Below are 18195 nucleotides of genomic sequence, written 5' to 3'. Positions count from 1 at the left end.
TCTAGCAATTATTTTCTAATAGAAAATTGATCATATAAATAAAAACCAAAAACAAAATTGACCGAAAGCTTCACTAAATCGTTTTATGAGCTTTTAAAGTTGAAGTGTTAAAAAGCTGATTGAGAGAATGCAATTTCCGAAAAATTACTTGCTTACTTTTGCATGTGGTATGATCGTTAATACGCATCCAAAAATTATAGTAAAATATGGAAAATAAATGCCAAGGTATCATGTTTTTAACTTATTTAGGTAATATATGTATAGTTGTACTGTTTTTATTTTGTGTGACATCCAATTTATGTGTATTTTAACAGAAATTTCTAACGTGTCCCCTGTGTTTCGTGGAGTATAACTAATTTTCTGACAATTTCTGACAAAAGTTAAAAACGTCAGTTTGTACCTTTAACTATTGTCTTTCACGGTAAAGTAATATCTTTTGCCCATTTTTGCTCGTTTTCTTAAAAATTTGATTTTATATAGGCAATTTTGAGTTCAGACATAGCGACCTCCTGGACATTTGGAGGCGTAACAATAGGCAAATTCCGCAATCAACAACAATAATCAGGAATCGAAACAGACAGAAGATATTGACAAAAAAATAGTAAATTTTGAATTATTTATTAAAAAAAAACTGCCCGAGTGTAACAGATAACTAGACCGATTTATTTCCAAACATACCAAGTGGATGGCGTCAAAGATAACAATTCTTGTTAGAGATTTTGAAAACTCCACGACACCGAAGCAAATGGGACGCCGAAACTTATCTTACCAAAATGCAGGAGAAAGATTAAAAAGGAAACTGAAAATACGAGTGAAGCCCGGAATAAGCTTTACAAAAGGGATCGACTATCACATGCAAGGAAAAATAGTCGGATCAATAGGATGAGTGATATTTTCCACAGAACGATTGATAACTCGGACCCACTATTATCAACAATTAGTTTAAAAGAAAGACAGAGAAAAAATAGGAAAAACCACTTCCGAAGGCAGTAATAAGTCTTTTGGAAATACAGTATAATTTTAAACCTGATCCATGAGACAAAATATTGGATTCACAATCTGATTCTGATTCGAGTTCAGATTCGGAAATTTAAAATGTAGAACTAGAAAAAGAAGAGGGCGATTATTTTTAAAACAACAATATACACGACTTTAAAAAAAAAAAAAAAAAAAAAATGATATTTCGTTGACTCCTGAGTCATACCAGTAGTTAATATGGGAGGCAAGAGAGGGCGTGGTCGCACAGACTTCAAATTTTCTGTGCAAACTATTTGAGATTTAACAACAAAATGTACAAAGTTTCAAGTCTGTAGCTCAATTTTTAGACTTTATGCCAAAAAAATCGAATTCTGGACCACAGTGCATTGGCCATAGTCAAGCCAACAAGGCTCGCACCCGTGACACATCGGGTTGTTAAGGGGGCCAAGCTCACGTTTCCTTGTCACACCCGCCCATTTTCCAACATTTTCCACCATTTCCCTGTCGCACCCTCTCTTTCACTCCGTGGCGTTCTATCTCTCTCACTGGTTGCCTACTCATTTGTGTTAAGCTTGTCGCTACCCAGCAAAGTTTCTAAAAACGGGTATTATCAATTCTAAGTAATTAGTAGCCATAAATTGGCACTCAAAAAATAGAATCTCAGACTAAAGTTTGAAACATAACAATATGGATTTAACAACAGTTTTCAATACGTAACATTTTATTAGCCAAAGAGGAATAATTATGCCTGTTTGTTGGAATTCACAGGATAATTTATATACTATAAGAAAGCTTGGGTGTCCTGGCTAAAATGTATAACATTTTATGGGGTATCCTCAGTTCGCTACATCTCTGCGCAATTCCCCCGTGGTTGGTTGACTTGGTTTAATGTTCGCCTTTCTGTGGCAACGTCATCATCCCCATCCAGCGCCACCCACCCACCCACCGCCCATCTTCGTCGTCATCATCATCATCGTTCAATGTTCGTTTTATTGTGGTAAAGTGCTGCTGGCGTCGACAGCGACGCCGGCTTCTCTGCCGCCAGCTGCCCCACAAAATATACAAAAAAAAAAATAAACAAAAAAAAAGAAAGAATCCAATGTGCGCCCGCAAAAGCAAATAAAACTTTATCATTTGGGGAAGCCCTGCGCTTTCATAGACTTGCCTTGAATGTGTGGGTGTTGTGCATGTATTTGGGTGATGAAGAGGCTTGCCAGCACACTCACACACACACACACAGCAACACTAACACACACTCACACGAGTTCTGCCTTGTTTTTGCCTTCTTTTTTTGCCAGCTGCCAACTTTTCCCTTAATTTCTTGTTTTTATTTTTTTCTGTTTGCCATTGCCCTGCAAATATGTACGTACGTTTGTTTGTAAGTATGTACGTTTTTCGTCCTGTGTTGCAGGTCCTTTTGCTACAGGTATGGGGTTTTATTTTTGCTCAAACTCATAGGTAAAGTTGGGCCCTGGATTTCAGTTCACGTTTATTTATTTCCCTTTTATTTTCGCTGCTTTCCTTGTTTTCCTCCGCGTTTTTTGGTTTTTTTTTGGTTTTTTTTTGGTTTTTTTTTGGTTTTTTTTGTTACCTTCCCCGCTGCCATGACCTTTTTAGTGGTCGAGAGGGGGCGGTGGGCGGGCGAAATGATAGAAGAGAGAATTTTCTGGGCGTGGCTGCCCACAAGAGTTGCCTAAAAGGCGTCCCAGGAAAAGCAGAAGTGGAGTGTTTGTTTAACGGCTATGATATGGCCCGAAAAAAGAAAGGGGCTAACCAATTTGGCAGAATGGGTAAACTGTGACTCAGGAAATTGTATTCGTTTAGGGATTGTTTTGCCTGATTTTTGTAAATTGAATTGGATTAAGCAAGATGAGTAAACAAAGCTATATTGTTAAGTTCATGAATCATTTAACAGTAATAAGACTCTAAACATTAGTCCACAAAGGAATCAATCTATTGAAACGATTTGAATACGCACATCTCCAAGTCTCAGTTCTGATTTGTAGCCAAATGGAGCTTCCCTCTAACCCGAACCAGTTAATACCGAGCTACCAACGGAATCAGAGCAATCATCAAATGGAAATGGGCTTCGTTTAGGCCACACCTAGACCTACATAGGCAGTTACTAGCTAGCACTTGAGAGGACTCCAAACACGAAGCCCACGCCCTGCATCACTTCCTTCCTGGCGGCCATAATGAAAAGCAACCCCTCTTCAATGGCATAAACTACGCAAACTAAAGGCTTTTCTTTTTCATTCGAAAAAGAAAATGGAATGCGAACGGGCCAAGCAAAGTTGCCAAAGGGAAACAGAAACAAAGGTAGCGATGGAATGAAAATACTCTCAAAATAAAAGTGCGGGGAAATGCCAGCCGCAGGGAGTGGGTGGGATTTCCTCACCCAACTCCTTTTCCGATTCCATTTCCATTCCCCAGTCCCCCGCCATAAATTATCCGCACAATGGCCCAGAGCCAAGGCAAAGGCAATGCGAGCACGGTTCCGAGAACCCTGAGCAAAGTCTATTTTAATTTTGACGTCGTTAGACGAAGGCGAAAAGAGATTACGGCCAACTCACTGGCAACGCAAAGGCAAAGTCAAAGACAAAGCCAAAGCCAGCTTAAGTGTTTCGGCCCAGCTCCCCAACCTCAAAGATCAAACTCAAAACCCAAACCCAGACCCATACCCATTCCCATTCCCACACCCATACTCAAACCCATGCCCAAAGTCGTCTGCATACCAAAACCAAAACCCATCGGCAGCTGGAAGTCAAGTTGGAGCCAAACTCTTTGAGCATGTTGCGCCTGCTACAGTGGGGACTCCCATGGAAGGCCTTTCATTTGAAAGTTATGATGATTTTGAAATATTTTTAAGAACTATTTCAAAAAATCTCTCTCCAAGTTTTCAAGAATTTTCAATTGGTCATGGTTTACAAATCAAAATAGTTGAGATAAAGTCATAACTTTTAAAAGTTAATTTGTTATTATTTTAAGTTAATTTGTTTATATATTATTTATAATTTTAATTTTATATTTATATTTTATATATTGTTTTATTAAAACAATAATATTTCGAAAGATTTTTTCATACATAAATGTATGTTTTTTGTATTACATTTCAGCATAATTGCTTCAAAATGCTTTAAAATATTTTTAATATATATGTATTTAAGAATGTTATATTTAATTACTGGTTTATTTCCCAAAAAAGCGGAATTAAATGCTCACGTTGTGATAGATTAATTAAATCAAGTTCCAATTAAAAAATTGATTGATTGGATGGAATATATTCAATTACTGGTTGCCTAGTCTGTTTGGTTTTGAAATGAAAAGTAAATCCATTTAAAGCATGTAGCTGCAGCTGATGGCAGGCATCAAGAGCTGGGAATGCGCACTGTATCCGCCCAGCGAGCAGTACTTGGCATATATCAAAAGCCAGGCAGCACACTTGTATCTCATTTGGCAAAAGTATCTGGGGATGGCGCAGGGCGGGGCGGGCACAAGAAAGTATCTGGCTTTTTAATAGGTTCAAACTGTGGCATGAGTAACGCAGCAACTTGACTAACAGGCGGCGTGACGTGACGCAAAGTATCTCAGCTATGGAGCGATTGTGGATGTGCAAGTCGAGTATCTGTGACTGTGTGCCTTTTGTATCTGTATCTTTGTATCTGCGCATCTGTGTGCTAGGCTGCCTGTTGAGCGGGTGAGCTGCGCCAAAAGTTCATGACGCTGGCTTAGCTTGATTTTCAGACCATTTACATGGGGCGATTCCGATTGCGACTGGCGGGCGGCAAACAAGCTGCCTTGTTTGCGTCTGTTTTTACGTTTTTCTGTTTTTCTGTTTTTCAGCCTCTCTGCTTTTCACCCGCTTTCTGTTTTCCTTTATTTCAGCTCACTGTTTTCCCCTTTCTTTTGCCCATTTCGTTTGTGTTTTTGTTTTGTTTGCCGCTGCCCCTGTGAGTGTGCGTTTGTGTGTGTGTGCCTGTTTGTTTGTTTGCCTTTTGTGTGCGCTGGGGGATTACGTAAGGGAATCCCCAACATTTTGCAGCGCGCGCGCCAACGCAACTGAATTGAAATGATAAGGGGGCTGTGGGTGGGTGGTTGGGCGTGGGCGCAATGCAATGAAAAGTGACTACTGACGCTGTTGTTTCATGTTTTATGCATGCCCTCTCTCACTCCCTCTCTCTCTCTCTCTCTGTTGCGAGTGGAGCACTCATGGCACAAATAATAATGCAAAAAATATATATCTTATAGATACAGCCAGAGGTTTCGAGTGGGGGCGTGGCTGAATACTACATACTTTCTTAATTACATGTTTTTCTCTTTGAGCCGCCAAGAAAAAATCACTGCACTTGACGAGATTCTTTTGCTTTGAAGCAAGGACTCACTGTCTTGCCATATGGCAGCTGTGAAACTCGACGTCCTTGAGCTCAAGCCTAATTCTATTGCTGCTTTTATTAATTAACAAAAAAAGCAGCAGGGTAATCGATCTAACAATAAAACAACCAATTATAAGGATTCAAAAGAGAAGTCAGTATAGAAATGATAGATATTGGGTCCCTTTTCCTTGTAAGCACTTTTTGGAAACTTTGCAAAACAGCTTAATATCCTTGAGCAGACGCAATTTCCCGGAATTTCGCTGGCATATTTTCGAACTCACGCTTGATTTGAATAATTAACAGGAAAATGTACTTACTGCCTCGACCGCTGCCCTTGCGTCGCGCCATTTTCCCTGCGCTTCAAAGTTGGTGTCCCGTTTTGGCGCTGTCCGCTGTCCGCTGTCCGTTGTCCTTTTGCACAGGACAACTGCTGGAAATTAGGATCCTTGCGCTTGACTGATGTATATTTAATCAGAGGCCGCCTACCCGCTGGCACGCCCACTTGCGACACTGGTTCTGGTCTGTTTGTATGGCACAACAGCAACAAAGCTTGTACGTGTGTCGACGTCCTTGACGCACACAATGACAAACGTCCTTGTTTGTCTGAGCGTATGAGCGCGTGTGTGTGTTTGTGTGTGTGTGTGTAAGCGAGTGTATGTGTGTGTGTGTGGCCTGGTTCCCGGTTCGCTGGTATTTGCCAACTAGACAAATAGAGGAGCCATGATGTCCAAGTCCCTGGTATTATCCTGATATGCCGCTTGCCTGTCGACCTGGTGGAGATTGCAACCCGCTGGCTGGCATCGCTGCTATCCTGCCCAAGTCTCAGTATCCTTGGTTGCTGTAATTGTGCTATATAAATCCATGTAGGCGTATCCTCTGCGCGCTGTGTAAAAAAGACCTCAATTGGGAAATGTTCGCTTTGATATGCCGTTTGCTTTTGTGAGTTCCTCTTTTTGTTGTGGTAGGTTTTGTTTGATTTGTATTACTTTCGGCAGACACTGCGTATACGCAATATTCGCAACTAACTCGCGCGCGCCGCGAATTCTTTCAGTTTTATATGTATATACACTCCTTATCAACACTGTTTCATCCGAGGGCCTCACTTTATTTCATATATATGTATATATATATATATATATGTATATTATATATCTCTTTCGAAATATGCGCTATATGGCTGTTGCGGAATCTATTAATAAAACGGACATGTATTCACCATGCGTTGCGATTTGACTTGATTTGATTTCGTTGCTGGCTTTTTTGCGCATTTACCGAGAAGTGCGAGAAGCGCGCGAAAACGAGAGGCGTGCGTCGACGTCGGCGTTCACGGACAAACAGAGCCAGCGAGAATCCGTTAGGCCCCCAAAAGCCAAAGCCAAAAGCCCGAGCGTCAAGAGCACACCCAAAGTGAGCTCTCTTTGGGCGCAGAAATGAGAGCCGAAGAGCGACGTAAGTGTCTTTCAATTCGACCAGCCGTTTCGTTTCAACCGAAAAGCGTCTTTCAACTTGTCTGTTTACCTTTTTTCTTTTCACACTCGCAGAGCAGCGAAGAGAGTTCGTTAAGAGAGCCGCCTTATCAGTATTGTGTATGTGTGGCCAAAGCTTAAGTGCCAATAGCAGGAGCTCCAGATGATAAGCGTTATTTACTTGGCTTAATGCGCTGTGATATACCTGGCGTGTCTGTTTTTATCAGTTTTCTAATTTACATTTTTAAGTTTATCCGCACAATTGATAAAAGGTAATAGCTATCTAGGCCCAAAAGTATGCAATATCAAATAAAAATATGGTGATTCAATGCAAAAGCAACAAACTGGGCGATTTGCTAAATTAATTATAAGAATGAGCTGCTAAAAATAAGAAAATGTCATTAAAATATATTATAATAATCAAAAATTTGGTGGGACCAAAAAATAATCAATTTAAATTCGAAGCTGCAACTCGTAGCGAGCAGAACGAAGAAAAACAGTTAGTTCATGGCTTAAAAAATTATAATAAATTAAAAATTAAGTTTTATAACAAGAAATGTATGTACACACAGCTGTGATATATTGAAACACATTTAATTATTGCACATAAAATTGTATGGTAAAATCCTTTTCAGTGATTGTAATGTTTCGACTTAATTTAATATTCATATATGGCAATTTCGATGAATTAAATGAAGACGCTTAAATGAAGGCATCCAAGGCTTTGATACAGCCATTAATGTTTCCGATTCATTTCAGGCAGACACTATGGGCCCAGTCGAAAGCTGTTCGTTCGAGCCGTAACGCCTCGCAACGCCCGGTGTCGAAAGGCTGAAATAATGCGGCTTCAAAGGAAATTAAGTGCTGGCGAAAATATGTGAAGAAAAGAACACATCGCCGAACATTGGCGATGTCAAGTGGATGGGATTTTGGCTGACAGCTGTGAGAATTCCCAGTCGTAGTGACAAGTAAAAGGCGTGGCCTTGAGCCTCATTTGCCAGGCCCATAAAGCCCGCCACCCGCCGCCCTTCAATTTAAATTCATATGTGAAGATATGCGATGTTTGGCTTAAACGACTTTCAATAAATGTGTTTGTTTCCATTGGCAATTTTCACAATCATTTATATTTATTTATTAGAGCCGCACGCGTGACCACCCTAATCACATCACTCATCCTTATGTTCGGAGTTAACCCCACTGCCCCCCAATTTGTTATACTATGCTCCATCGTCAATGAAAACGAATATATACGTACTATGGCCGAACAGCTGTTCTTTGTTTACAATTGGCGCAGGCGCCCAATTGGAAATTGCTCGTGTGTGTGTGTGTGTGTGTGCGCCCGGCTAGAAGGCCTTCCAGTTCCAGTGCGAAAGCAGTTCGAAACTGGAAGCTGGAAGGAGGGGAAATTCGAAGTGCCGAACACTTTGGCGCCAAATGAAAATCGTCCGTCGGAATTTCACTTGCAGTCGGAAAATTACAGAGCGCGTGAAAGGATCACAGTGCGGATCAAACAGACCGGTCTGTGAAAAGTCAGGAAAACCCAGTTGAAAAACTATAGAAATAATTGAAAAAAAATTAATTACAAACTGCCTAATAAAAATTCCACACATTGTTTCAAAAAAGAATATATATATTCTTCAATCTAAACAGAACCATTCCAACCAAATAAACCAGCAAAAGAAATTAAACGCAAATGTGAGTGCCATAATAATAATGTTCAATTATCACCAAATTTAAATATCATTCATTTTAATTTCCATAAAATGAACAAAAGAAACCGCAACGGGTGTTTGAATGAAAAACTGGCGCAAAAAAGTGAAATATTATGCATACCTTTAATTTGGGCGGAAAAAGGTTCGAAAAATATGGTGTTTTATTTGATACTAAAAGAGTTTTTTTCTGAGAATCTATTTTGATTGATGATTGCCCATTTGATGTAACTAATTATTTTTTGGGCTTTGTTCTCAAATATGACATTAATTTGCATATTGGAATATTTGTATCGGAATTCTTTTAGGTTGGTAAACAAAAATGGTTTAGTTCAATGACGAATTACATTTTTTCGTAACCTTTTATCTTTGGTACCTGAGGTAAAAAAAGGGGAAACAACGTATAATTTGAATATAAGAAAGCCTATTTATTTAATTCCATGATTTCATTGTACTGCGATTTTTGTTTCTGTATTGTACACAATTATGTTTTATTCTTTTATATTCTTAAATATAAACATTTTGCACTGCTCTTGAATTTGTGAAAGGGCAAGGAATCTTTCATTTTGAAAAGATAAAAGATACGTTTTAATAAAGACCATATTCAAATCTGTATTTTGCAAAAAGGATTGCTTTGTAAAATACACAGTTGGTCATAAATATTTACTAGGTTAAAAATAAATATGTGGTTTGCCCAAAAATCATATGATTTAAATAATTAAAATAGTCCCTTTTGAACGCCCAGAGCAGCGAATGAAAATCCTCAATGAACAGGCATTATTTTCGTCATCCCATTGATTGAAAGTACGAAAAAGGAAATTCATTGTTCGCCATGGCCTTTTATGTTTCGGTAAATTGGGGGTAAACTATTTGCCGTCGCACAAACGAACTTCTGGTTCCGTATTCCGGACCACAAAAATGGCTGCTGTTAAATGTTCTGTATTTAATTGATCATATGCATAACTAATGGCGTTCCCGAGGAGTGTGAATGCGATGCCCCCGGTTAAGTTAGGACTAGGGTTGTGTGTGTGTAATACTTGACCACGCTTTGGGCCAAATGGGTATTCGGGCGAACACAAAATATCAATCTCGAGGCGGAAATCCTACCACAATAGGAAATTGATGCCCGACCGCTACAGCAGCCATCGCAAAACCCGTCCAAAAACCCAAGCCGCACTCAACAGGATGGAACGAACACATGGATCACAGTTCATGTGGCTGCCGCTTGTGGAATGCTTAAGTTGTATTTGTGTATATGCCGGTTGCAAAATTTGCGGCGCCGCCATTGTGGGCACATCAAAGCAACACGCTCGGGACATAAAAGAATAAATTAAACGTAGATGAAAAATTCGGAAAAAACCAGACAATTCGGAAATGGAAACGGTCTTCCTTTCTGGCACACACAATGGCGCCAGCATTCCATAGTGAAAATCATTGAGACACCAGCATGAGGTGACATCCCTGTTGGATGTTTTTTAATAAGTCGAGCCTTGCGGCACGCCATGTGGCATTTTAATATTGCATAATAAAAGCAGGGCTGGCCTGGTAGCTCTGTTGTCCATCCAGCGACTTCATTATCGCCAATTACCAGGGTCATAGTCTAAATTAAATAAGTAATGCTTGCATGATGCTTCTACTTATCAAAAACTGCTGGCCAAACGATGCTGCATTTCGCCCACATAAATCCCAATTTATGTGCCTTAAATTCGGGCATTCGGTCTGTGGGACAGGGGTGCAATTTATGACGACAGTGGCCCGGAGTTAATTAGCCAGGCCACAAGGACTTCAACTGCTGTCGGTCAGGTTCAATGATTGGTTTCCGTCAACGAATATTTCACGACGAACAAAGGCCATCGAAGGGATTTGTCTCATTAGTGGCCTTCCCGCTGGGCTACCAAACTTCCAGGACCGCCGGATTGACAGCAGTGAGTAATCAGTTTTAGGACTACGAACATGGCATTGCATAAATATTGGACCACTGACAAGTAATCAAGTAAATTAAGCCTTTATAATGGAACTGAATAAATCAAAGGTAGAGCAATGGGAGTATTAGTTGTTGGGTTGAGAAATATAAATCCTCATTCATGGCTATAAGCATTTGGCATTTGTTTTAAGCAGCAAGTAATTTCGAATAATTCCTGCAAGTTGAAACGAGAAATCAGCTTATGGGATTGCTTTGATTTGGTGTAATCGATCCTCTTGATGATGATGCCATCGAGAAAGGTCCTTCTTTGCATGAAAGCAGAATTAAATGCCGTCAAGACGACCGCCAATCTCAATTGTATGCTGCATTTCGGGCAAATCATAATAAAATGTAAAGCCGTTTTGCGTGGGAATGGCGATATTGTTCCGGTACCAGTTAAATAAATAACTTCTCTGCCCTTCCGAGAAACACTTAGCATCTCCTACCGTTCTCGCATTATTGATACGGCTGGATGCTTTTCAACAAGACGTTGAGTGCAAAATGTAAACAATAAACAATTTTCGAGGTTTTCGGCAGATGTCTGTGTACATAAGAGCCACCACCCACCCCAACACCCATCCACCCAACCACCCACCACTCAATTTCCCCACTAGGCATCCACAAACGGTACGAAAACATAGTCGTGTATACATCTCACGAGATTTTACCATGGTTTTCCCAAAGCGTGGCGCTTTTTCCTGGCATTTTTTGTTCCGTCTGCATTGCTGTTTTTTCGTTTTTGAGTTTGCTTTAAGGTTGAAGGTTAATTTATGAATATGTCGAAAGATTTGGCATTGTTGGAACAGCCAATTTACCTGAGTCAGAAACCAACAAAAAGAAACAAAAAACCGCCAAAAACAAATTAATGTTGCCGGGCATATTAATGACTCGAACTGTTGATACCTACTGGTTGGCAAAATAAATTCATTTTTGAGTTGAATGGGTAACTTATGACAATTTATTTTATATTTAAATGTAACTGCCTTTATAAAATATTAAAACATTTGTCTGCAACGCAGCTGTTTCTTTAAATTTAGTTATTTGAATTTATATATCTTATTTTCTTTTTGCTAAGTAGTTTATATAATTCCCTGAAATTGCCATACCCACCCCTCCTCCTTCCCAGACAGCTTTTAAAAAATTCCAACACAAAAGTGGCTTGTTTTAGCACCCCATTTCAGAACAGCAATTTTATTTATTGTCCATTTTGGGTGCTCACCTTTTTGGCGAAGGACCTCAGGGTTTGGCTTTTGAACTTTTTGTATCGCGTTTATTTGTTGTTCTTGCCGTTTTCACTTTATTCAATTGTTGTTCTTTTTTTTCACCAATGAATATTTGCTGTTTTATTGGTGCGTGCTGGCATTCATTAGCATTGAATGTCTAGCCGTCTGAAGTTTGCCTATAAATTGTCTAATGGGGCCAGTGGGCATTGATAATTGTACTTTATGTCCAGGGGACTACTCCTGCCAAATTTGCCTTTACTCAAATGGCAGATTCATTGCAAATAGGTGGAGAGAGAGCGAGATTGAAAGTCAAGTGTTTGCCTGCCCACAAAAAGGACATTACCAAGTGGTCATTACTCAGCACAAATATTAAATGATAAAAACTTGAATTCGCCCTCGTCAATTGGCTTATTTTCCGCCTCGCAGTGAATTGACTTTTCAGCTTGGCCCGTCTCTTCATTCAAAGCAAGCATTTCGTTGCCAAATCCCCCTCGAATTAGGGCCAATGCCATTTGTCGGTTTCATTACGTATACGCAGTGTGAGCGTTAAAAGTTTTTCCAGACCCAAATCACATTGAATGGCTGTCATCGTGGCATTACTCAAAACTCGCCCAAACAAAGAGGTTCACTTAGGTCAGACCAGATCAGACCGCTCCGCTCCATAATTCCAACGCTGGGTTCATAGTTTGCATCACTTCATTTGAGCTGAACATTTGCTCTTCATTTTACGACCATGTAGTCGGATACGTTTTCGGGTGGCATTAGGACCAACGTGACGGAAATGTGAAATTTTAAGCTGAAAGGACGCAAACAGGGACCGAAAGTGAAAATAAGAGGAGCAGACACTGTCCTTGTCCTTTAAAAGTATCACTTTTGGTATCACTTTTTTGGTAATAAAATGATTTGTGGCTATTCAAGAACACCATGATATTCAATGGCTGGTTAACACATGTAACAGATACTTTATCTAATGCACATGGATAAAATGGATTTGATTATGCTTTATTTTACTTCTTTTCGGTTGTAATATACACTTATTAGTTGTGTATACAACTTGGGAGTATTAAACATAAACTTTTTAGCAACAAAAGCGCCTTTTCCTTTCGTTAGTTTCTTGAGATTGTATGCAAAAAGTTTCTTTTGTGCTGCGCAAAGTTTTGCCGATTCAAACTAACTTTTCTTTTGAAACAATAGGCCATCAATTTCTGCATTTGTTAAGTGTTTTCAGGCCAACAAGTCGTTTGTCTAGCACCTAACGAACCTGAAACGACGTTGCCATGTCTGCAGGAGAGATGAGCTTTCTTCGGATGTCAGGACCTATTTTTTAGGGGCAGTTTGATTTATGTCTAAGTGTAATGTGCACATTCCTTGTGCCACCCGCTCCCGCTCCAGCTCCACCCATTGGTCCTTTTCTAATTGAAAGGAACCATTTGGCAGAATCCTGGGTTGCCTTTCAATGAAGATAAATGGCCAGAGCTCATGCACAAATTTGCAAAATTTGCCTATGCAAAGCGGCTGGGAAATGCTTGTTGCGCTTCAAGTCTGCGAATGATTTACAATTAAGATGATTTCCCAGTGGCTGGGGAATTTTTCCCTCAACGGAACAAAGTTTCTACATTGTTCGGGGGAGCTGCAGTTAAGTGTAGGCCATCAAGTGCTTCGCTTATTTCGCATTTCTGGGAATTTCATTAAATTTCTTAAGAAAATATAAAAAATGATTTTTTCTTTATTCTGGAAGTAATGAAACTTCAAGATCATTTAATCGGAATAAACAATTTTCATATTTAAATAGTAGAATGTGCAAGTTTTTATTTCTTTTCTTGTCACTAAGCGAGTTGATATGTCCGTCCGTACGCCTGTCCGTTCGTCTGTCCGTATGAAAGAAAAAATGTAAAAAGCTATACATTTTAGACAAGGCATCTTTGTTTCTTTTAAAATTCCCAAATTGCTTTATTTAGTGTGTCGATGTTTTTATATTGATAAATGAAATCCAAATAATCCAATGTATTGTTTTTTTTATCAGTGATTTCATGTTCATTCAAATGGTGAGGTGTAGAAAACTGTAGCACTAGTTGTATTGGCATTGTTCCTTTTTTCAGATATAATAGCCAGTTATGCGTTGCTCAAGGCTGAACAAAGTGGTATCAATTGAAACCGCTAGCTGTCACCTCGGGTGGTACAATCATTTCGAACAGGGTCCAGATTACATGGCAAAGTGGCCAACACCAATAAATAAATAAACAATGGACAAACAACAGTTTAGGTCTGCACCTGAATATGTAAAAAGTATTTGACAGAGAATATGATTTCTGCTGTGGACAGCATTTGAGAAAAAAACACACACCCATAACGTTGCCTCGTAAAAACTAATTAAAAGAGAACATTGCTTTTCCCATTTTTTGTTACAACAGGTGAAGGCTATGCGACATGGCCCTATTTTTTGAACATTTTTGTCAGCAGACTTATTTTCAGCTTACTTAACAAACTTTAATTATATAGGATTTTCCGAATCGTTTCCCTAAATTTTAATCACTGTTGAACGTACTGCGTTTTGTCTTTAAATTATTTCTTTATTTCTACTTTGCTTCCTGACTCTGAGCGGAAAATGTAACAAGCAAAATAATGGCAGCAAATTAAAATCAATGATTAAACGACAGTTGAGTGCATCCTATTGTCGTTTTATGTCCCTCATGGCTGCCGATGGCCAAATCCACACTAACTTTTAATCAGTTTTTGCGATAAAACATTATATGCGTTAAATGTGGATAGATGATTATGATGTCCTCATTTTCGTAACGATTTCAAATTCCATATGAGCTGCAGAGTGCGAAAAAGCATGTTCACTGGTAATTTGTTTTTACGAGTCTGGGTGATAAAGGTTTTGTTAGCGGCAAAAGATAATCTTAATAAAAGCTAAACACTTAACTTTAAATTCAGCTGTTTATTTGGTGGTCTCTCGATTTGCTGCTTGCATACATCCATAGCTATATAACAGGTATCTGATAGTCGAGTCACTTGACTGCGTATATTGCTTTCAATCTAGATAACCTACATTCGCTTCCAGCCAGTTGTCACACCCTCAATGACCAGTTGGTTATTTGCATCGAGATAACCTTGTTTAACTCGGAATGGCTCTCAACGGTATATTGTCGACATGGTTAAAGGTATTTTACCATAGTCAAGTGAACAGGGCTAATTTCAATAAGCGAATAAAGGGTACAGAGTAACTTTTTGAATTGAATGCATTTAAACGAGCTGCAGTTCGTGTTTCATCATCGCAATATTTGTGGTAATTTTTCATGCCGGATTATTTTTGTGATACCATGTTAAGGGCTTAAAGCATTAAGAGCAGCTTATGTCACCAATACAAGTTTGAAATTCTATAGAATGATTTTGGTTTTGCAAAAAAGAAATCCGAATTTCTGATGAGCTCAACTGCAAATGAGTGGGAGCATTATTTATTGCATCTATTTTTAAATGCCTTTATTAACTGCTCAGAAACGAACTGTTTCCCTTTGGCCAACTTTTGACTTTCGTTGAAGTGTTTGAACTTTGGCCAAAGTCATTATAACTTAACAGAATCTGTATCTTGAGCAATTAATTAGGGAAATTCAAGTGTTCCACCAAAATGGACCATAATGTTGCTCGTGTTAAAGTTGCCACTCGGCAATTTGTTATACGCCCCCGAAAAGTGAAATCGACAAAGTTTTTGCATCAGCACGTGGCACAAGTTTGTTTAAGAATTTGTGTTTTTCAAAAACACAACAATTTGCCGTCAGTTTTATTTTGGCTCTCGTGGCGCACGGTGGAAATTGAGTTCTTTTTAAATTCGGTAGATAGATATTTTTGGATACAAAAAAAACAAAAAAACCCTCTCATTCATACCCACTTATATCTATTGCGATCTGGCTGGATGAGTTTTAAGTGATTGAAATACTGCCCCCGCGCTTTGACAGCCCAAGGGAAATGGCATGCAAAATAAATAAATAAATAAATATGCCTTTTCGCATATCAAGTGATTGCGGCGCGTACAAGTGTTAAATAAGAGAAGAAATTGAGAAATATATTTCATGGGGTGGCTCTGTTGGAAATTCCGCTGCCTCGTTTCAATATTTTCATAGAGCAATTGTAAACAAATTTATAAATATTCTTGTTCAATTTAGTTTATTGACGCTTAGCTACGAATATCCACACACGCACACCAATTTATTTAGGAATTTTCAGCTCGATCTACATTTCTGCTTGGCTGGATTTCAATTTGGGCAATAAAAACTTAAATAAATTATAAGTGAGCTTAATGATGCAAGTGCATAAGTACAAACTAACAAAAATATTTGGTTATATTTAGAAAATGAAATCATTTAATTAGGGTTTGTTATCTCCTAAGCTGATATCAATTTAGATATTTGATAGGAGTGTTTATTTAATATGAAAATTATTTAAATTATTTATAGTGTGTTTGCTCACATTCTGGCTTTTGAGAAATTCCATTGATTTGATTCCTCATACACTTGAAACCCTCAAAATTGTGGCACCGTGTCATTCATTATGGCATTCCAACCTAAGGAACCACAATTTAAAAACCTTTTCACGGGTTTTATATGCTGGGCTTAGCAACATTTTATGCAAATCCTTTTCCATTCGGATTTACTTTTTTTTCGGCTTGTCTACCAGTTAGACAGGTAGGTATGTAGGTGTAGCTGGCAAGAAAGCTGATGTATTAACGAGACTAGCTGGATTGTGGTTTTGAACATGTTTGCTTGCCAAAAAGGACTCGCCGTTCCTATTTATGTTGAGCTGCAGCCGCAGATTGAAAAGAAGACGAGGTCGAAAATCCCCATTGAGCCAGAGAAAAGCGCACGAAGTGAACACTTGAACATAATGAAATGAAACAAAATTAACATCGCAAAGCGTTAAGTACCGTCGAAGTTCGTGATGATGATATAGGGGGTGGTGGTGGGATTGTAAACAGAAATGTTGGCAACTTTTCCGGTGCCAAGGACCAAGGAGCAAGGAGCGCTGCCCCTGCTCCTGGATCGTTTGCATAATTTTTTTTTTTCGTTGAAAACAGACAAAGTGGGTTATGCGTTTTGTGAATTTTCTTAAATTTTCTGGCTTGAAGCCAACGCACATCTGGCTTCGATTGTGTTCTTAATAACCCAAAATGTTACGATGCCATAACAGAGCAGACAAACTCAATTTTCCGCCTGATTTATACGATACAGTTTAATTAGCCTGTGCAAGTTTAATCGTCTTTGCCTTGAATATATTTCAAGCCCCAATGCAGTTGATTAACTTTCATGGGCTATCCAGCTGTTCTTTAGTGAGTAATTTCCACTTGACATGCTGCATTTTCCAGAAAGTCATTGCAGACATCCCATTCAGGACATTGTTATTTTGCAAAACTTAAGGCGCAATAATTGATCGGAGCTGGATGAATTGGCAAAAGCCGGGCCATTCGACAAGGATAAGGCCATCTAAGTTCTAACACGCAATTGTTAAGCCATCGCAATGGCTTTTCTAAAGAGCCTTGTTATTTATGGCGTATCCTTGAAAACACCTATAATTTAAACGTGACTTAACAGTATGTGTAGCCTTTTGTTGTTCACTTGATGGATTACAACCTGTCTAATCGATTAATGCGTAGAACAGATTGTTATGTATTCATATTGGAATAATAATTTTAATAAATCACACATCCTACGACTTTTTCTGAACACAACACCGAACCTTAAAGGTGTTTCCTCGATGAGTTTCGCTGCGCAGTGGGTTATTTTCGATCGGCAACATTAATCAGCAAATGCAAATCAGCAGTTTAATCTGTCAAAGTGTAAAAACCAATAAAAAGCATTTAGCCCGCAACTCGAATAGACAAGATGAGCAGCACACAGGAGGTGAATCACTTTGAGCATGCGGTCGCCATTTAAATTACTTTTCGCAGGATGTGGCTAGTTGGTGGTGCAAAAAGAAAAGGACAAGTTCCAGATGAAGATGACCAATGGCCAGGAAGCTTATGAAATCAAACATAAATCTGAATTGTGTACAGCCATAACTTGGCTGTCATGTGCCAGAAACAAAAACCGTCAAATGCCGTGGGTTGACCAAGTAGTGGGCGTAGCCGATTTATCAGATACTTTCAAGCGGGTTGCGCAATAAATGTTTGTGGTTTCAATTGGTGACCACGAACGACGAGGATATTCAAAAGTATCGGTTCTCGGGTTGCACAAGTAATCCAAGCTGCTCTTGAACGACCTGCAACGTTATTTCCCTGATTGCTGTCAAATAGATTATGAAAAGCGTAAACAGAATGGACGCTCCTTGTGGAAAAATTCTGTTAAATCGAGTGGACGACACTCCCTGAAACTATTTTTTGTATATATGCGTGTATATATACATGGGTTATATACCCTTATGATTAATTGGTGTCCAGCATGGACGAACACGTTCTTTGACAGGTGTCGCCAGGATGTCGAATCCCACTGT

The 18195-nt window shown here is 39.0% G+C and overlaps 2 protein-coding genes across 4 annotated transcripts in view; one reads left to right on the top strand and one right to left on the bottom strand.

Moving 5' to 3' along the window:
• The window catches only part of LOC6733937, a 45974-nt gene extending 39272 nt beyond the window's left edge, over positions 1-6702 (bottom strand). The window contains exon 1 of the mRNA XM_039292294.1: positions 5669-6702. Coding sequence (XP_039148228.1) covers positions 5669-5699 — 31 coding nt within the window. The 5' untranslated portion in view covers positions 5700-6702. The remainder of the gene's footprint in view (positions 1-5668) is intronic.
• Positions 6703-8249: 1547 nt separating this feature from the next.
• LOC6733933 (G-protein coupled receptor dmsr-1) overlaps positions 8250-18195 on the top strand; it is a 38337-nt gene continuing 28391 nt past the window's right edge. For 2 of the 3 annotated variants that reach the window (XM_039291467.1, XM_039291466.1), the window contains exon 1: positions 8250-8512. The gene's annotated coding sequence lies outside the window, so the exon portion shown is untranslated. The remainder of the gene's footprint in view (positions 8513-18195) is intronic. The other variant, XM_016182311.2, reaches the window with a different exon arrangement.

Source organism: Drosophila simulans, chromosome 2R (assembly GCF_016746395.2).
Source record: "Drosophila simulans strain w501 chromosome 2R, Prin_Dsim_3.1, whole genome shotgun sequence".
In the NCBI taxonomy this organism is placed as follows: Eukaryota; Metazoa; Arthropoda; class Insecta; order Diptera; family Drosophilidae; genus Drosophila; species Drosophila simulans.
Note: the sequence above shows the minus strand (reverse complement) of the source record. Positions and strands in the feature narration are given on the sequence as shown.